At 46.6% G+C, this 12,142-nt stretch overlaps 1 protein-coding gene across 1 annotated transcript in view; it reads right to left on the minus strand.

The window, feature by feature from the left end:
* Myrfl (myelin regulatory factor like) overlaps nucleotides 1-12,142 on the minus strand; it is a 100,522-nt gene that overhangs the window by 64,929 nt on the left and 23,451 nt on the right. Inside the window, exons 4-6 of the mRNA XM_042054244.1 lie at nucleotides 9,872-9,939; nucleotides 9,539-9,782; nucleotides 8,801-8,892 (exon numbers count right to left, since the gene is read on the minus strand). Coding sequence (XP_041910178.1) covers nucleotides 8,801-8,892; nucleotides 9,539-9,782; nucleotides 9,872-9,939 — 404 coding nt within the window. The remainder of the gene's footprint in view (nucleotides 1-8,800; nucleotides 8,893-9,538; nucleotides 9,783-9,871; nucleotides 9,940-12,142) is intronic.

The raw sequence follows: 12,142 nt of genomic DNA on the forward strand, positions 1-12,142 counted from the left end.
CTAAACTCTTATGTCAAAGGAACCAACAGAACTTATTGGTTTTATGTTTGTTTTGGATTTGTGGAAGGGGATTTGCTTGTGTGTGTGTGTGTGTGTGTGTGTGTGTGTGTGTCTGTTTTAAGGCAATTTAATGATTCTTGGTTTTTAGCCTTACTAATTTTGGTCAGCATCCTAATTTGGTACAGGTCTTTGTGGCACCAAGATTCTGTGACTCCCAGGGATTTCAAAGATGCACATTGGAGAAAAACACAGCCTCTTTAAGCTAGTGCTAAGAAAACTAGAGATCTGCATGCAGAGGAAGGAAATGAGGTCCTTATCTCTCACCGCAAATGGGACTAAAGCATAGCCCTAGACTCCTGGTCCACGGCTTTCTGAGTAGGGACTCTAGTGGCTCAGCATGAGGCCAGCATCGAGTTAAATGGGACCTCCTGGGGTTCAAAGGCTTCTGAATAGCAGAGGAAAGAATCCCAGTGAAGAAACATCTCAGAGAATGAAAGAAAATCTTTGCTAGAAACACATCTGACAGAGAATTAGTACCCACGACACACAACAGAACTCAAGACACCATACGAGAAAATTAGCAATGCAGTTTACAACTCGGGCTGAGGAACTGAGCAGAGAATTTACTGAAGAAGAAGTACAAATGGCCAATAAACATATTTCTAAATATTTATTTACTTTATTTTATGTGGATGAGCGTTTTGCCTGAATGTCTGTTTACAGGTGTCAGAAGAGAGCATCAGATTCCCTGGAACTGGTGTTACAGGTGGTTGGGAGCCACCATGTAGGGCCCGGTCCTTTAGAAGAGCAACGTGTGTTCTTACCTGCTAAGCCATCTCTCCCAAGAAATGTTTTTTAAAAGTTTCAGCATCCTTAGCTATCAGGAAAATGAAAATTAAAATGACTTTGGGACTACTCTTACTAGAAAAACAAACACACATCCTGGGAAGTGTGGAGAGAAGGGAAAGCCTTCCTCTCTGTTGCTGAGTGTATACACTGGTACAGGTAGCATGTAAACCAGCCCAGAGTCTTGAAACACTAAAGAGAATACAGCACACCATTCCTAGGCCTGTACCCAAAGAGTTCTATATCTGTAGCAGAGACGCTGGCAGATCCAGCCTTAGCTCCCCTCTACATCACAATAGCACAGAAGTGAAATCAGCCTTGGTGGTCACCAGTTGGTGTGCAGATCATGAAAATATGGTCCATACACACAATGGAATTCTACTCAGCTGTAGAGAAAAATGAAAACGTTCAAGGAAAATGGTTGGAACTGGGGTATACTATATGAGGACAGTTAACTCAGATTCAGAAAGATAAATATCCCACGTTTGTTTTCATATGAAGGTCCTATTTTCTAACTTTTATGTGTGTGTGTGTGTGTGTGTGCGTGTGCGTGTGTGTGCATGTGCGTGTGTGTGTGTGCGTGTGTGTGTGTGCGTGTGCGTGTGTGTGCGTGTGCGTGTGTGTGCGTGCGCGCGCGCGCGTGTGTGTGTGTGTGTGTGTGTGTGTGTTGCAGAGGGTGCAGGGGCAATGGAACTAGAAAAGCTCCTATGAGGGAAGAAAAACGAAGCTTGAGGGATGGTAGCAGAACACGTGATACAAAAGCAGAAGACAGGTGCTGGGGGTGGGGCAGAAAGGTGAGTGAGAGGAGGGGCGAGGGCCAGTCAAAACCAAGGATGTGTCAACAGGCTGTGAAGAAATGGGATCCTCAGCTAATTTCCAAAGATGGCTGGTGAGACGGCTCTGTGGTTAAGAATGCCTGCTTCTCCAGAGAGCCTAAGCTTGGTCCCGGCACTCACATCAGGCAGCTCCTAACCATCTGGAACTCCAGTTCCAGGGGATCTGACACTCTCTTCTGGCCCCTGTGGGCACCTGCACTCATGACATACCACACACAGATAAACTCACCTATGCACAATTAAAAATAAAATACACACACACACCACACAACACACAGATATACTCACCTATGCACAATTAAAAATAAAATACACAACACACACACACACACACACACACACAGAGAGAGAGAGAGAGAGAGAGAGAGGAGAGAGAGAGAGAGAGAGAGAGAGAGAATTTGAATAGAGGTAAATTGTATGAACAGATACAGAAGTCAAGTATTATTAAATGAAAGTCTCAGTGTTGGGGGTTGGGCTACTTTCCTATGGGCTGTTGGCCAAGGAGGCCCCAGAGGTTGTAAAAAACAATACATGCAATCACAACTGCTATTGGTTGTCTACTAAAAGTCGCTAAAGATACCACATGCTCTGGTCCCAGGACATAGAGAAATCAGTCAGAACCAGGTACAAACTTCCTCTCTGCTGCCTAGCCCACGGTGGGCTGGAAGATGCTGTGCTGACTGCTGGGGAAGCATTGACATCAACAGTTGTGCTCAGTGTGAACCTTGAAAGCAAGCAAACCAACCAGCCAGCACGATGTACCCTTTGTACAACAGTGTCAAGCCTGCTATGGGAAGAAACAACCACTTTCTGCTTGGATTTGAGCCCTGTTCCACAGGAGGGAATTCCCTTCTGCTAGTATAAGCCGAATCAAAAGCTACAGCTGGGGAGGTCCCTAGTAGGAAGGCTACTGCGGTTATTTTGCTAAACGGATATGATCCCACCCATACAATTGTCTTCTCAATAATCATGTTTATGCTCACTGTCTGCTGCTCCTGCCAGCTTTGAAGCGTCTTACTGCAGCGGTTAGTGCTGGCCACAGAGACGCATAAATAGTCGCAAGTGGCGAAAATAAGTGACTGTTGGCTGTTCAGCTGTGAGTGAGATCCACCTGCTCCAAGGCTCAGAGAACACTACAGAAGAGGGGAAAGAGAGAGCATAAAGGGCCAGAGGACGGGGTAGAATATTGTAGAACCCTGTGTCCTGCGCATAACGTGGCCATCCCTCTCTTGAGCTTTTAGCAACTGTGGTTATCTAAACAAGACTGGGGCCATCAGTATCGTGTCATGGAGGGGGATGCAGCTCACAGAAACATACCGGCAATTGGTGGTTGGTAGGAGAGGGTGAGACATTCTCTTCGGTGTTGTAGCTATTGGTAAGATGTCCGTATTTTATAAGCAACGCTAATGAAAACCATTGGGTCATTAATAAAAAAGGACACAAGTAGAAAGAGGACTTGCTGCTAAGAAGAAGGGGATCCGCAGGTTGTGGGGCATAGTGCCTGATGTCAGGAATAAGGGGGATTGCAGGCCTTGATAAGATCAGGCGTGGGCTGTCAGCAGGGACACGGGAGCAGAACATCAGCGTCTATAGAACGTGCCACCAGCCTGTAGCTGGGGGAAGGTAAGAGAAAGGGTCTGTGCTTTTTCTTTTACCCGTCCACTTTTCTTGGTTTTTCGAGACAGGGTTTCCCTGTAGTTTCTAGAGCCTGTCCTGGAACTAGCTCTTGTAGACCAGGCTGGCCTCGAACTCAGAGATCCGCCTGCCTCTGCCTCCCGAGTGCTGGGATTAAAGGCGTGCGCCACCACCGCCCAGCACCCGTCCACTTTTCATGTCCTTATAGAACAGGGTTGCTTCAAGTCACTTTGCATCCCAAATGTCACAGAAAATAAACTTTCTTACGTACTGGCCTCAGATGTCCTCCTACACAGAGAAACCCTGTCCCAAGACAAAAACCAAAACCAAAACAAAACGATGGATCCAAGCATTGACCTTGGGCTTGTGCCTGGAATTTCAGCTTGTGCCTGCAGTCTCCAGGACTTCACCGGTGGCTTGGCAACTCCCTGGCAAGCTAGAACTAACCCACCCAAGCATGGCCACGGGGACTCCTTTACTCTTTTTATGGGGAAGGAAAGGAAAGGGAAAGGAAGGATAGGGAAGAAAAGGGGAAGGAAAAGCCTTTATCTTTAATGATAACTCCAATATCGATGCGCACACACACGCCCCTTCTGATAACCGCCACTGCCTTGCAGTCTGAAAGCACAGAGGAATTTATAGAGAAAGGAGAAGACGCATGGGGGTGTTGCCCAGTGGTAGAGTGCTTACATGAGCTAGGTGCAGGGTTCCATCCCCAGAACCAGCCTCAGAAAGAAGGAAGTGAAGCAGGGAAAGAGGGAGAGGGGGAAAGACAGGAGGGGAGAGGGAGGGAGAGAGAATATAATATAGGAATACCAGTGCTGGTATCTTTTACCCACCACTGTGTTTATGTGATCTGTCTACTATTGCTGCAAATGGCATTCATTTGTTTGCATTGCCATAACATACTCCATTGCATAACCTGCCATTGACCCATCTGAATTATGGGTAATGGAACAAGGGACATTCTGAGTTGCATGTTTTTTGTTTTTTTTTTTTTTTTTTTTTGGTGGGTGTGTGTTTACATTTCCGTCAGGTTTATGCCTAGGTGTTGTATCAGGGGCTAATGAAATACGTTTGACGATATGCCACTAAGTGCTTCTGAAGTGGTTATGAGACGAGGATCCTAAATTTCATTCACAAGGATTGACACTGGGGTTTGAGGACCTGGAATGATTTGCTAGTGTCACAGCAGTTATGAGGAAGGCATGTGTGTAAACCTCCTTCTTCCCTTCAGGTCACCTGGGCATCTCTAGAGAACATATACACACTGATGGCAGTCGAGTACCCGGATTCCACTGGAGAAAGCTGGTGGCTTGTGTTTGCATGCCCTTCAAAATACCTAGACACCTCACTTTAGAAGACTCTCAGAGAGCTGGGTGGTGGTGGCGCACACCTATAATCCCAGCACTCAAGAGGCAGAGGCAGATGGATCTCTAGGAGTTCGAGGCTAGCCTGGTCCACAAGAGCTACTTTCAAGATAGGCTCTCAAAAAAAGAAAGAAAGAAAAAAGTCAATGAAGCAGATTTTAGGATATTTGTTTGGTAACTGAGGAAAGTCATGCTTTGAGAGTCCCCAGTTGCTAAAGAGACGAAACAGATACTTTTGGTCCTATATGGCATGTTTAGCTATCGTATATCTCACTGCGATCCTGTCTTTAGGTTTGGTGTTCAAAATACAGAAGAGCCAGGACTGGCCAGATGGCTCCGTGGTCTAAGAGCACCTGCTGCTCCTGAAAAGGACCTGAGCTTAGTTCCTGGCACCCACAGGTGGCTTAAAGCCATCTGTAATTCCAGTTCCCGGGCACCCAACACCCTCTTCTGACCTCCACCAGCATCAGACATGCATACAACATTCAGGCAAAATACTTCATTTATAAAGTATTATACACGTGAGTCAACGTCTCTCAGGAAAGGCATGAGCCCTCTCTCTCTAAATCAGGCAATTGGGGTCAAGAGCCAAGGAACAGGAGCCTTACACCAATAGTTCTCTCTCTCTCTCTCTCTCTCTCTCTGTGTGTGTGTGTGTGTGTGTGTGTGTGTATATCCCTCTCCTTCCCTTTCTTCCTCTCTCTCTCCCTCTCCCTCCCTCTCTTCCTTTCTCTGTCTCTACACCTCTCTCCTTCTCTCTTTCTCTCTCCCCCTCCCTCCCTCTCTTCCTCTCTCTATCTTTACTTCTCTCTTCCTCTCTTTCTCTCCCTCTTTCTCTATCTTCTTTCCTCTCTACCTCTCTCCCCCCCCTCTTCCTCTCTCTGTCTCTCTGTCTCTATCTCTCTCCCTCTCTCTTTTGCCCTCTCTCCCCCTCTCTCTGTGTCCCTCTCCTTCCCTCTCTCCCCCTTCTTCCTCTATCTCTGTCTCTACCCTCCTCTCTCTTTCTCTCCCCCTCTTCCTCCCTCTTTTTCTCTCCCTCCCCCCTCTCTCTATCTCTATCTCTCTTTCTCCCCCTCCATCCCCCATCTCTCTTGAGCATTCGACATTTGTTCGCACCAACACATTGGTTCTACAGTCCACAAACGGTGCCTTGGAAGCCTTGCTCATGTGCACTGCGGGGAGAAGGTCACCAGCTGTGATGATCTTCACTGCAGATCTGATGAATTCAGGATCACCAAGAAAACACAGCTCTGGAGGTGGAAACACACCTCTGGAAGTGCCTATAAGAACATTTCTCAAAATACTCTAAACATGGAAGAGCCACCCTGCATGTGGGTGGCAAGATCCTATGGGCTATGGTCCATGATTGAACAGAAAGGACAGAAAGAAATGGGGAGAGGTTGAGTAACCATATTCATTTTGCTCCTCTTCCTGACAATGGATACAACAGGACCACAAGCCTTGGACGTGAGTTGTCATAGCTCCCCCACAGTGACGGCGTCTACCCTCAAACCATGAGCCAAAGCAAACGGCTGTTAGCTTTGATTAATTGCTTTGTCAGGCATTTTGAAACAGCACAAGAATAGAGCTCATACATTGTAAAGCCTTGTTGTTGATATAGAATATCTTACTCATTAAAAAATAAATAAAATCTGCAACCCCTATCCCTGCCGCCAAGACTAGTGCAGGCTTCTCCTTCCTGCTGAGTGTAGTAAGGGCCTTCGGTCTCTGCAACACCAAATCCAGCAGGAGTTCTCCACCAGAAGATGTATACCCAAACTTCAACGTTATGGCATCTGGATGAGCTAAGTCATTTATGTTTCTTTTTTTTTCTTTCTTTTCTTTTCTTTTTTTTTTTTTTTTTTTTTTTTTTTTTTTTTTTTTTTTTTTTTTTTTTTTTTGTCCTGGAAATTGCTTGTTTTTCATTCTCAAACAGTTGTCTGGAAATGATTACCCTTAGCTGGCTTTTCAGTGACCTTTAAAAGGGACATAAGCAAGGGATCCAGGACTCCCTGCCTGCTGGGACATTTCAGGTGCTCTTCAGAGCTTCCTTTGAAGAAGGTGAAGAAGCAATGTCCATGTTTAAGACAGCGGCAGAAAACCATCACAGAATGAAGCTTAATTCTTGAATGGCCAAGACTCATCGAGCAGCTATCTGGCCCTTTGAGAAACTCTTGGAAGATCTGAGTGGCCTGCTATGCATCACCCAGGAAGCTAGGACAACCGCAGAAGAGTGGACAGATGTCCTTCAGCTGGCTGGAGATGTGATCGGTATATATGTTCTAGCTGTGGGGTAAATGCAGGTATCCCTAAAGAAACTAGGGTAACCTTGCATAGAAAGGTAGACGGAGGGTTCTACATCCAAAAGCAGGGCTTCAGTCAGCATTTCATGCTGCAAAGGGCTAACTGCTTGTGATCACGGATCAGTAAGAGAGGAAACAAGGCAGGGAGAGGGGTCAAGACTCAACTCAACCAGAACACGATGCCCTATGCGATCCTAACATTGGCACTCTCAGGGATGACCACATGTGTGAACTGACTTTGAAGATGATGTCATTTTCCACAGAAGCAAACAACGAAGCCACATACACATGTGCCCATGCCAACGCTGCAGCCAGTTGTCCCTGGAAGGGTCCTCACCCACCACAGGGTTATTTAAGTCAAAGGCAGCAACCCCAGCTGGTAGAAAACAAGTACCTCTTTTTGAAGCATCTGAGGGTTTAGGGTTTAGGAATAGGGACGGGGGATAGAGGAAATCCTGGGTTTCTCCTGGAGACAGAGTGTGGTATTTATACACTGAATTTGGGCCACCGCTCACATTGCATGCTTCTGAAGGTTTACAGTCACAAGGAGAATTGGCCTAGAGTATTATCCCTTTGCCTAGAAATTCTAACGTTTCCCTTCAGATCCCAAAAGACCAAGCTATTCCCGACTCCATCATTTTAAGCTCAAAACAAATGAGCTATTTGTTATATAAGATAAATAACTTGTTATATAAGATAAATAACTTGTTATATAAGATAAATAACTAGTTATATATAAATAACTTGTATAAGATAAATAACTTGTATAAGATAAATAACTAGCTATATAAGATAACTCATATAAGGTAAATAGTTATATAAGATAAATAACTAGTTATATAAGATAAATGACTAGTTATTAGGCATCGGGTGTTTTTTTGGGGGTTTGGTTTTTTCCCCAAGGGTATGTGTGGTGTGCATGTGTATACACATATCCACATGTATGCAGATACATGTGTTGTATATATATATGTGGAGGCCTGAGGTTGGTCTGAGGGGTCTTCCCCCATTGTTTTCCAACTCACTCGCTGAGGCGGGGTCTCTCAGTTGCACCCAGAGCTTGACCATATGGATGTTCTGACTGGCCAGCTTACTCCTGGGATCAACTGATCAACTGTCTTCACGTTTAGAGTGCTGGAATTACAGGCTGGCTGCTATAGCCATCTGGCATTTCTGTGCATTCTGGGGCTCTGAACTCAGGTCCTCAAACTTACAGCGTGAATACCAAGTGCTTTAGCCACAGGGAAATCTCCTCGGTCTGACATCGGATGTTTTTAATGAAATAGTTACGAAATCATCTTACAAACTAGTAAGGATCCAGTTTAACGTGAGTGGGGGGAGTTCATCTTCCCCCCACCTGAAACACAGGCCAGCTTCGAAACCAGCCCAGATTCACCGATCTGAACCTGCATTTTACCAAGATCCTGAGTTAGCCTGTGCACAATAAAGCTGCAAAGGACGGCGGGCAACTAGGAAACGGGCAGCTCATAGGCTTTTGAAAGCTGTGTGTGTTCCAGCTCCCCAGGCTTGGAGCCTGCATCCTCTGAGATGCAACGCTCCTGAAATAGAAAGACTAGCATTTTACCTGCACGGGAGAGACAGAGCAGCAAGCGACTGTCCCTCGGGGCACCTGTGTGACTGACCTGCATAAAGGAGACGCCAAGAGGGTGGACTACAGACCCTGAGCCATTGTTCCTCTTCTATGGGAGGGAACAGAGCTGTGTAGGCTGCTGAGGGGCAGGTCAAAAGCTTTAAGACAGCAGCCAAGGCTTCCATGCCTCGACTTCCTCACAAAGTCGGTCGTGCTCACTTGGACTGAAGCGGTGGGCCCACACTCGGCGGTCCCCGGAGTCCTCTAGTATCTGCGCATGCTTTCTCTTCTTTGTTGGAGGCAACGAGGCGCTAAAGGCAAGAGACCAAAAGGTTGATTAGCACCTTTATTGTTGCATGAAAACAAGCCGAATTTCCCCGGTCTTTTCTCTCCCATTTCCTTAGTCTAATCCCAATTCTTTAAGGTTCCTTGGGCCCCGCTATTCTGAACAGTAATCTTTCTATGTTCGACCAATCGAAGATCCACCCGCCTGAAAGATAAACAGGCAATAGTTTCAAGGCAGAGAGGACTCAGCCTGAATATTCAGGAATACACTCTACATCTGAAAATTCTCTTCTCATGGATCCTTGCCACGGTCACCAGTGGACCTGGCTTTTCAGAGATGGAGGACTAGAGGCCAGAAAAGAGGAGCCAAGAAAACTTGATTGAGAATTAACTCATTCTCAAACTGCCTCGAGCCCCTCTACTGGAGACAGCATAAGGAAGCCGTTCCTTGTCTCGCCACCTGGAGTTATTCTGCACATTCTGGACATGTTAGCTTTTTGTTGGAGGAGGACCTTTAGTTGCGGGGATTTCTAATGAAGACTGAGCTGAGAACATTAGGTGCCCCGTGTGCGTCTCCACACTGCCACCTGCTGGACAGGCTGCCGCGGTCCCTCCTGGGCCCTCCAGCTGTGGATGCTGAGGTGGTTCATGATTAAATATCTTATCCTTTACCCAGGAACGTGGCACAAAGGCTGCTGATGGTAAGGGCAACTCATGCCCATATGGGAAGGCCCGCTTTGGTGGCAGGAAGTATCGGGGTGCCTGGAGTCCAGGTAGCCGTTGTGAAAGCCGCTGTGGGTTTGGCTGGACATGCTCTGTGGTGCGTGCTCAGGCAGCAGCCCGGGTGCCGTGGTGGAGTGGAGGAAGGTGGCGGGGATCCTCCCTGCTGTAGGTCTCGGGGTCCCGCAGCATGCGCCTGCGGGAAAGAAAGGAGTGACAGGTGCCTCTCATTTGCACCATCGAGGCTTGAGTCAGCCGTGCAAGGTGCTATGTGGATGGACTCACCTTCCACCTGTGGAGGAGAGCAAGGGTCCGATGCAGAGTAGGGCGGGGTGTCAGGGAGCTGCCGTTGCCTGGGGAATAGAAATACTACATTTTGTTTTGCTTCGTTTCGTTCTGCTTCATCAAGAGAGGCAACCCTCTGTGCACAGGACAGGGGAAGAACCAGAGCTCCTCCAACTGCGCCCAGTGGGACTGGCTGCGCTTTGAGTCCCCGCTCATCTCTTCAGTTCTCCAGCCCCTACCCACCCCGCCTGTACTGTAATGCTCCGAACTTAGTGTTCAATAGAGTGTAAAAATGTTGCTACTGAAGCAAGCAGTGGTCTTCCGTCCATGTAAGGGTGAGGCATCCCACACGCTTGGAAGATACTGAAGGCTTCCATGAAAGGAACAAGATACTAGTATAGCCAGGCGGTGGTGGCGGACACCTTTAATCCCAGCACTCAGGAGGCAGAGACAGGTGACTCTCTGTGAGTTCGAGGCTAGCTTGGTCTACAGAGAGAATTCCAGGACAGGCTCCAAAGCTACAGAAAAACCCTGTCTTGGGGTTAAAAAAAAAGATTCTAGTATAATGCAAAGATGAGAAAAGTGCATTTTCATCGTTCACTGTTTGGGGGTGTGGAGGAGGAGGGAAGAAAAGCCAGAGAGGAGAAATGGAGAAGCAGTGGGGTTAGGATATAAAGACAGATAGGTGTGAAAATGGCGTGACGATGGCCATTGCTCTGTGAGCTCATCTTAAAAGGTAATTTTTAAATATAAAAGTTTTCTTAAAAAATTTTAATGCTCAGATTGGCTCTTTAAACTTTATTCTCCCTTTATTAATAAGGAAGAGAGTATTTATCGCTGTGAAGGAATATAGAGGCATAAATACTAAAAGGTTTAGAGAACCTGGACATAGACCACAACAGACTTTCAATAACACAGTGGCAGAAGACATAAGATGGTGGGATCTAATTAACAGAGACTGCCTGGATTTTGGGGGGGGGGTGCGCATTGTGGGAGCCCACGCATGACTAGGTTTCCATCTGGAGTCATTTCTGACTACAAGAAGCCATTTGAGTTCAAGCTTGCCTGCTCTGCTTTTTGCCATAACCTTGAGGGCTGTGAGAGACTTCTGATTTAGCCCGTGAGAAAAGAACACTCTATCTAGTAGCGCGTACGCTGCTGACGACAAACCTCAGGAACATCAAGATAAACAGTAAGGCTGCCCCAGAGCAGCAAGCACACGCTGGGTAGGAGGCTGCTCACTCAAGGACAGGGATGGTCTTGTGCTTAGACACCGGCTGATTGTGCTGCGCTTTGTTCTGCTTTTGTATATAAGCAAGCTCTGAAATAAACTCGGGGCTGTTTGGCTGTTTTGGCATGACCGGACAGACCGCCCGAGTCTATCCTGTCTTCTGTTTCTTTCATCTTGTTTTTCTTTGGCCTCGAGCATCCCCTGTCCAGAAACCCTAGCTGACTTTGTAGGAGCGAGCTCCGACCGTGCAACAGGACGCAACATGGAGAAATCTTGTCAGAGCTCCAAAACAAAGCTCGGGACACTAAAGTCACCCAAAGCTTCAAATCCTGAAGTGTGGAGCTGGAAACAGAATTGGATGGAGGTCTAAGGAACAACTGGACCCTTAGGCCAGTGTCCCCCCCCCCCCCCATTCACCACTCCAAAGTTGCAAGCGGTTGTTTTCTGAGGAAACAGAGCCAGGGAGGTTGCGGTACAAGGTGACCAGCACAATCAAGTCTGTTGGGACAACGTGGAAGGATGCATTGCAGACTGAATACCAAGGCTGAGACACACGTCGGCATGGAGAGCTTTCTGAGCATGTTAGGCACTGTGTTCTAAGGCCTCCAAAAGAAAAGGAAACGCAAACACTGAACTGTAAGAGCCTTGCTCAGCTCTGCTTTGCACCTGTCTACGCAGGCTTAACATAAGGAAGAAACTGGAATAGTTCTTCCAAGGAACACGGAATGTGATGGCGGATACAGAGGGGCACAATCTTTCAATAATTTGTGATGAAAAAAAATGTATTTACGTGTATGTATGAGTACATGTGTGAGTGTGTGTATGTATATGTGTGTATGTATGTATATATGCATGAGTGCATTGTGAGTGTATGTATATGTGTATGTATATTTGAATGCATGTGTATATGTATGTATATGTGTATGTATGTATGTATGAGTACATGTGTGAGTGTATGTATGTATATATGTATATTTGGATGCATGTATGTGTGCATGTGTATATATAAGTGTGTATAGGTATGCATGAGTGTAAGTATG

This window comes from Arvicola amphibius, chromosome 17 (genome assembly GCF_903992535.2).
Source record: "Arvicola amphibius chromosome 17, mArvAmp1.2, whole genome shotgun sequence".
Lineage (NCBI taxonomy): Eukaryota > Metazoa > Chordata > Mammalia > Rodentia > Cricetidae > Arvicola > Arvicola amphibius.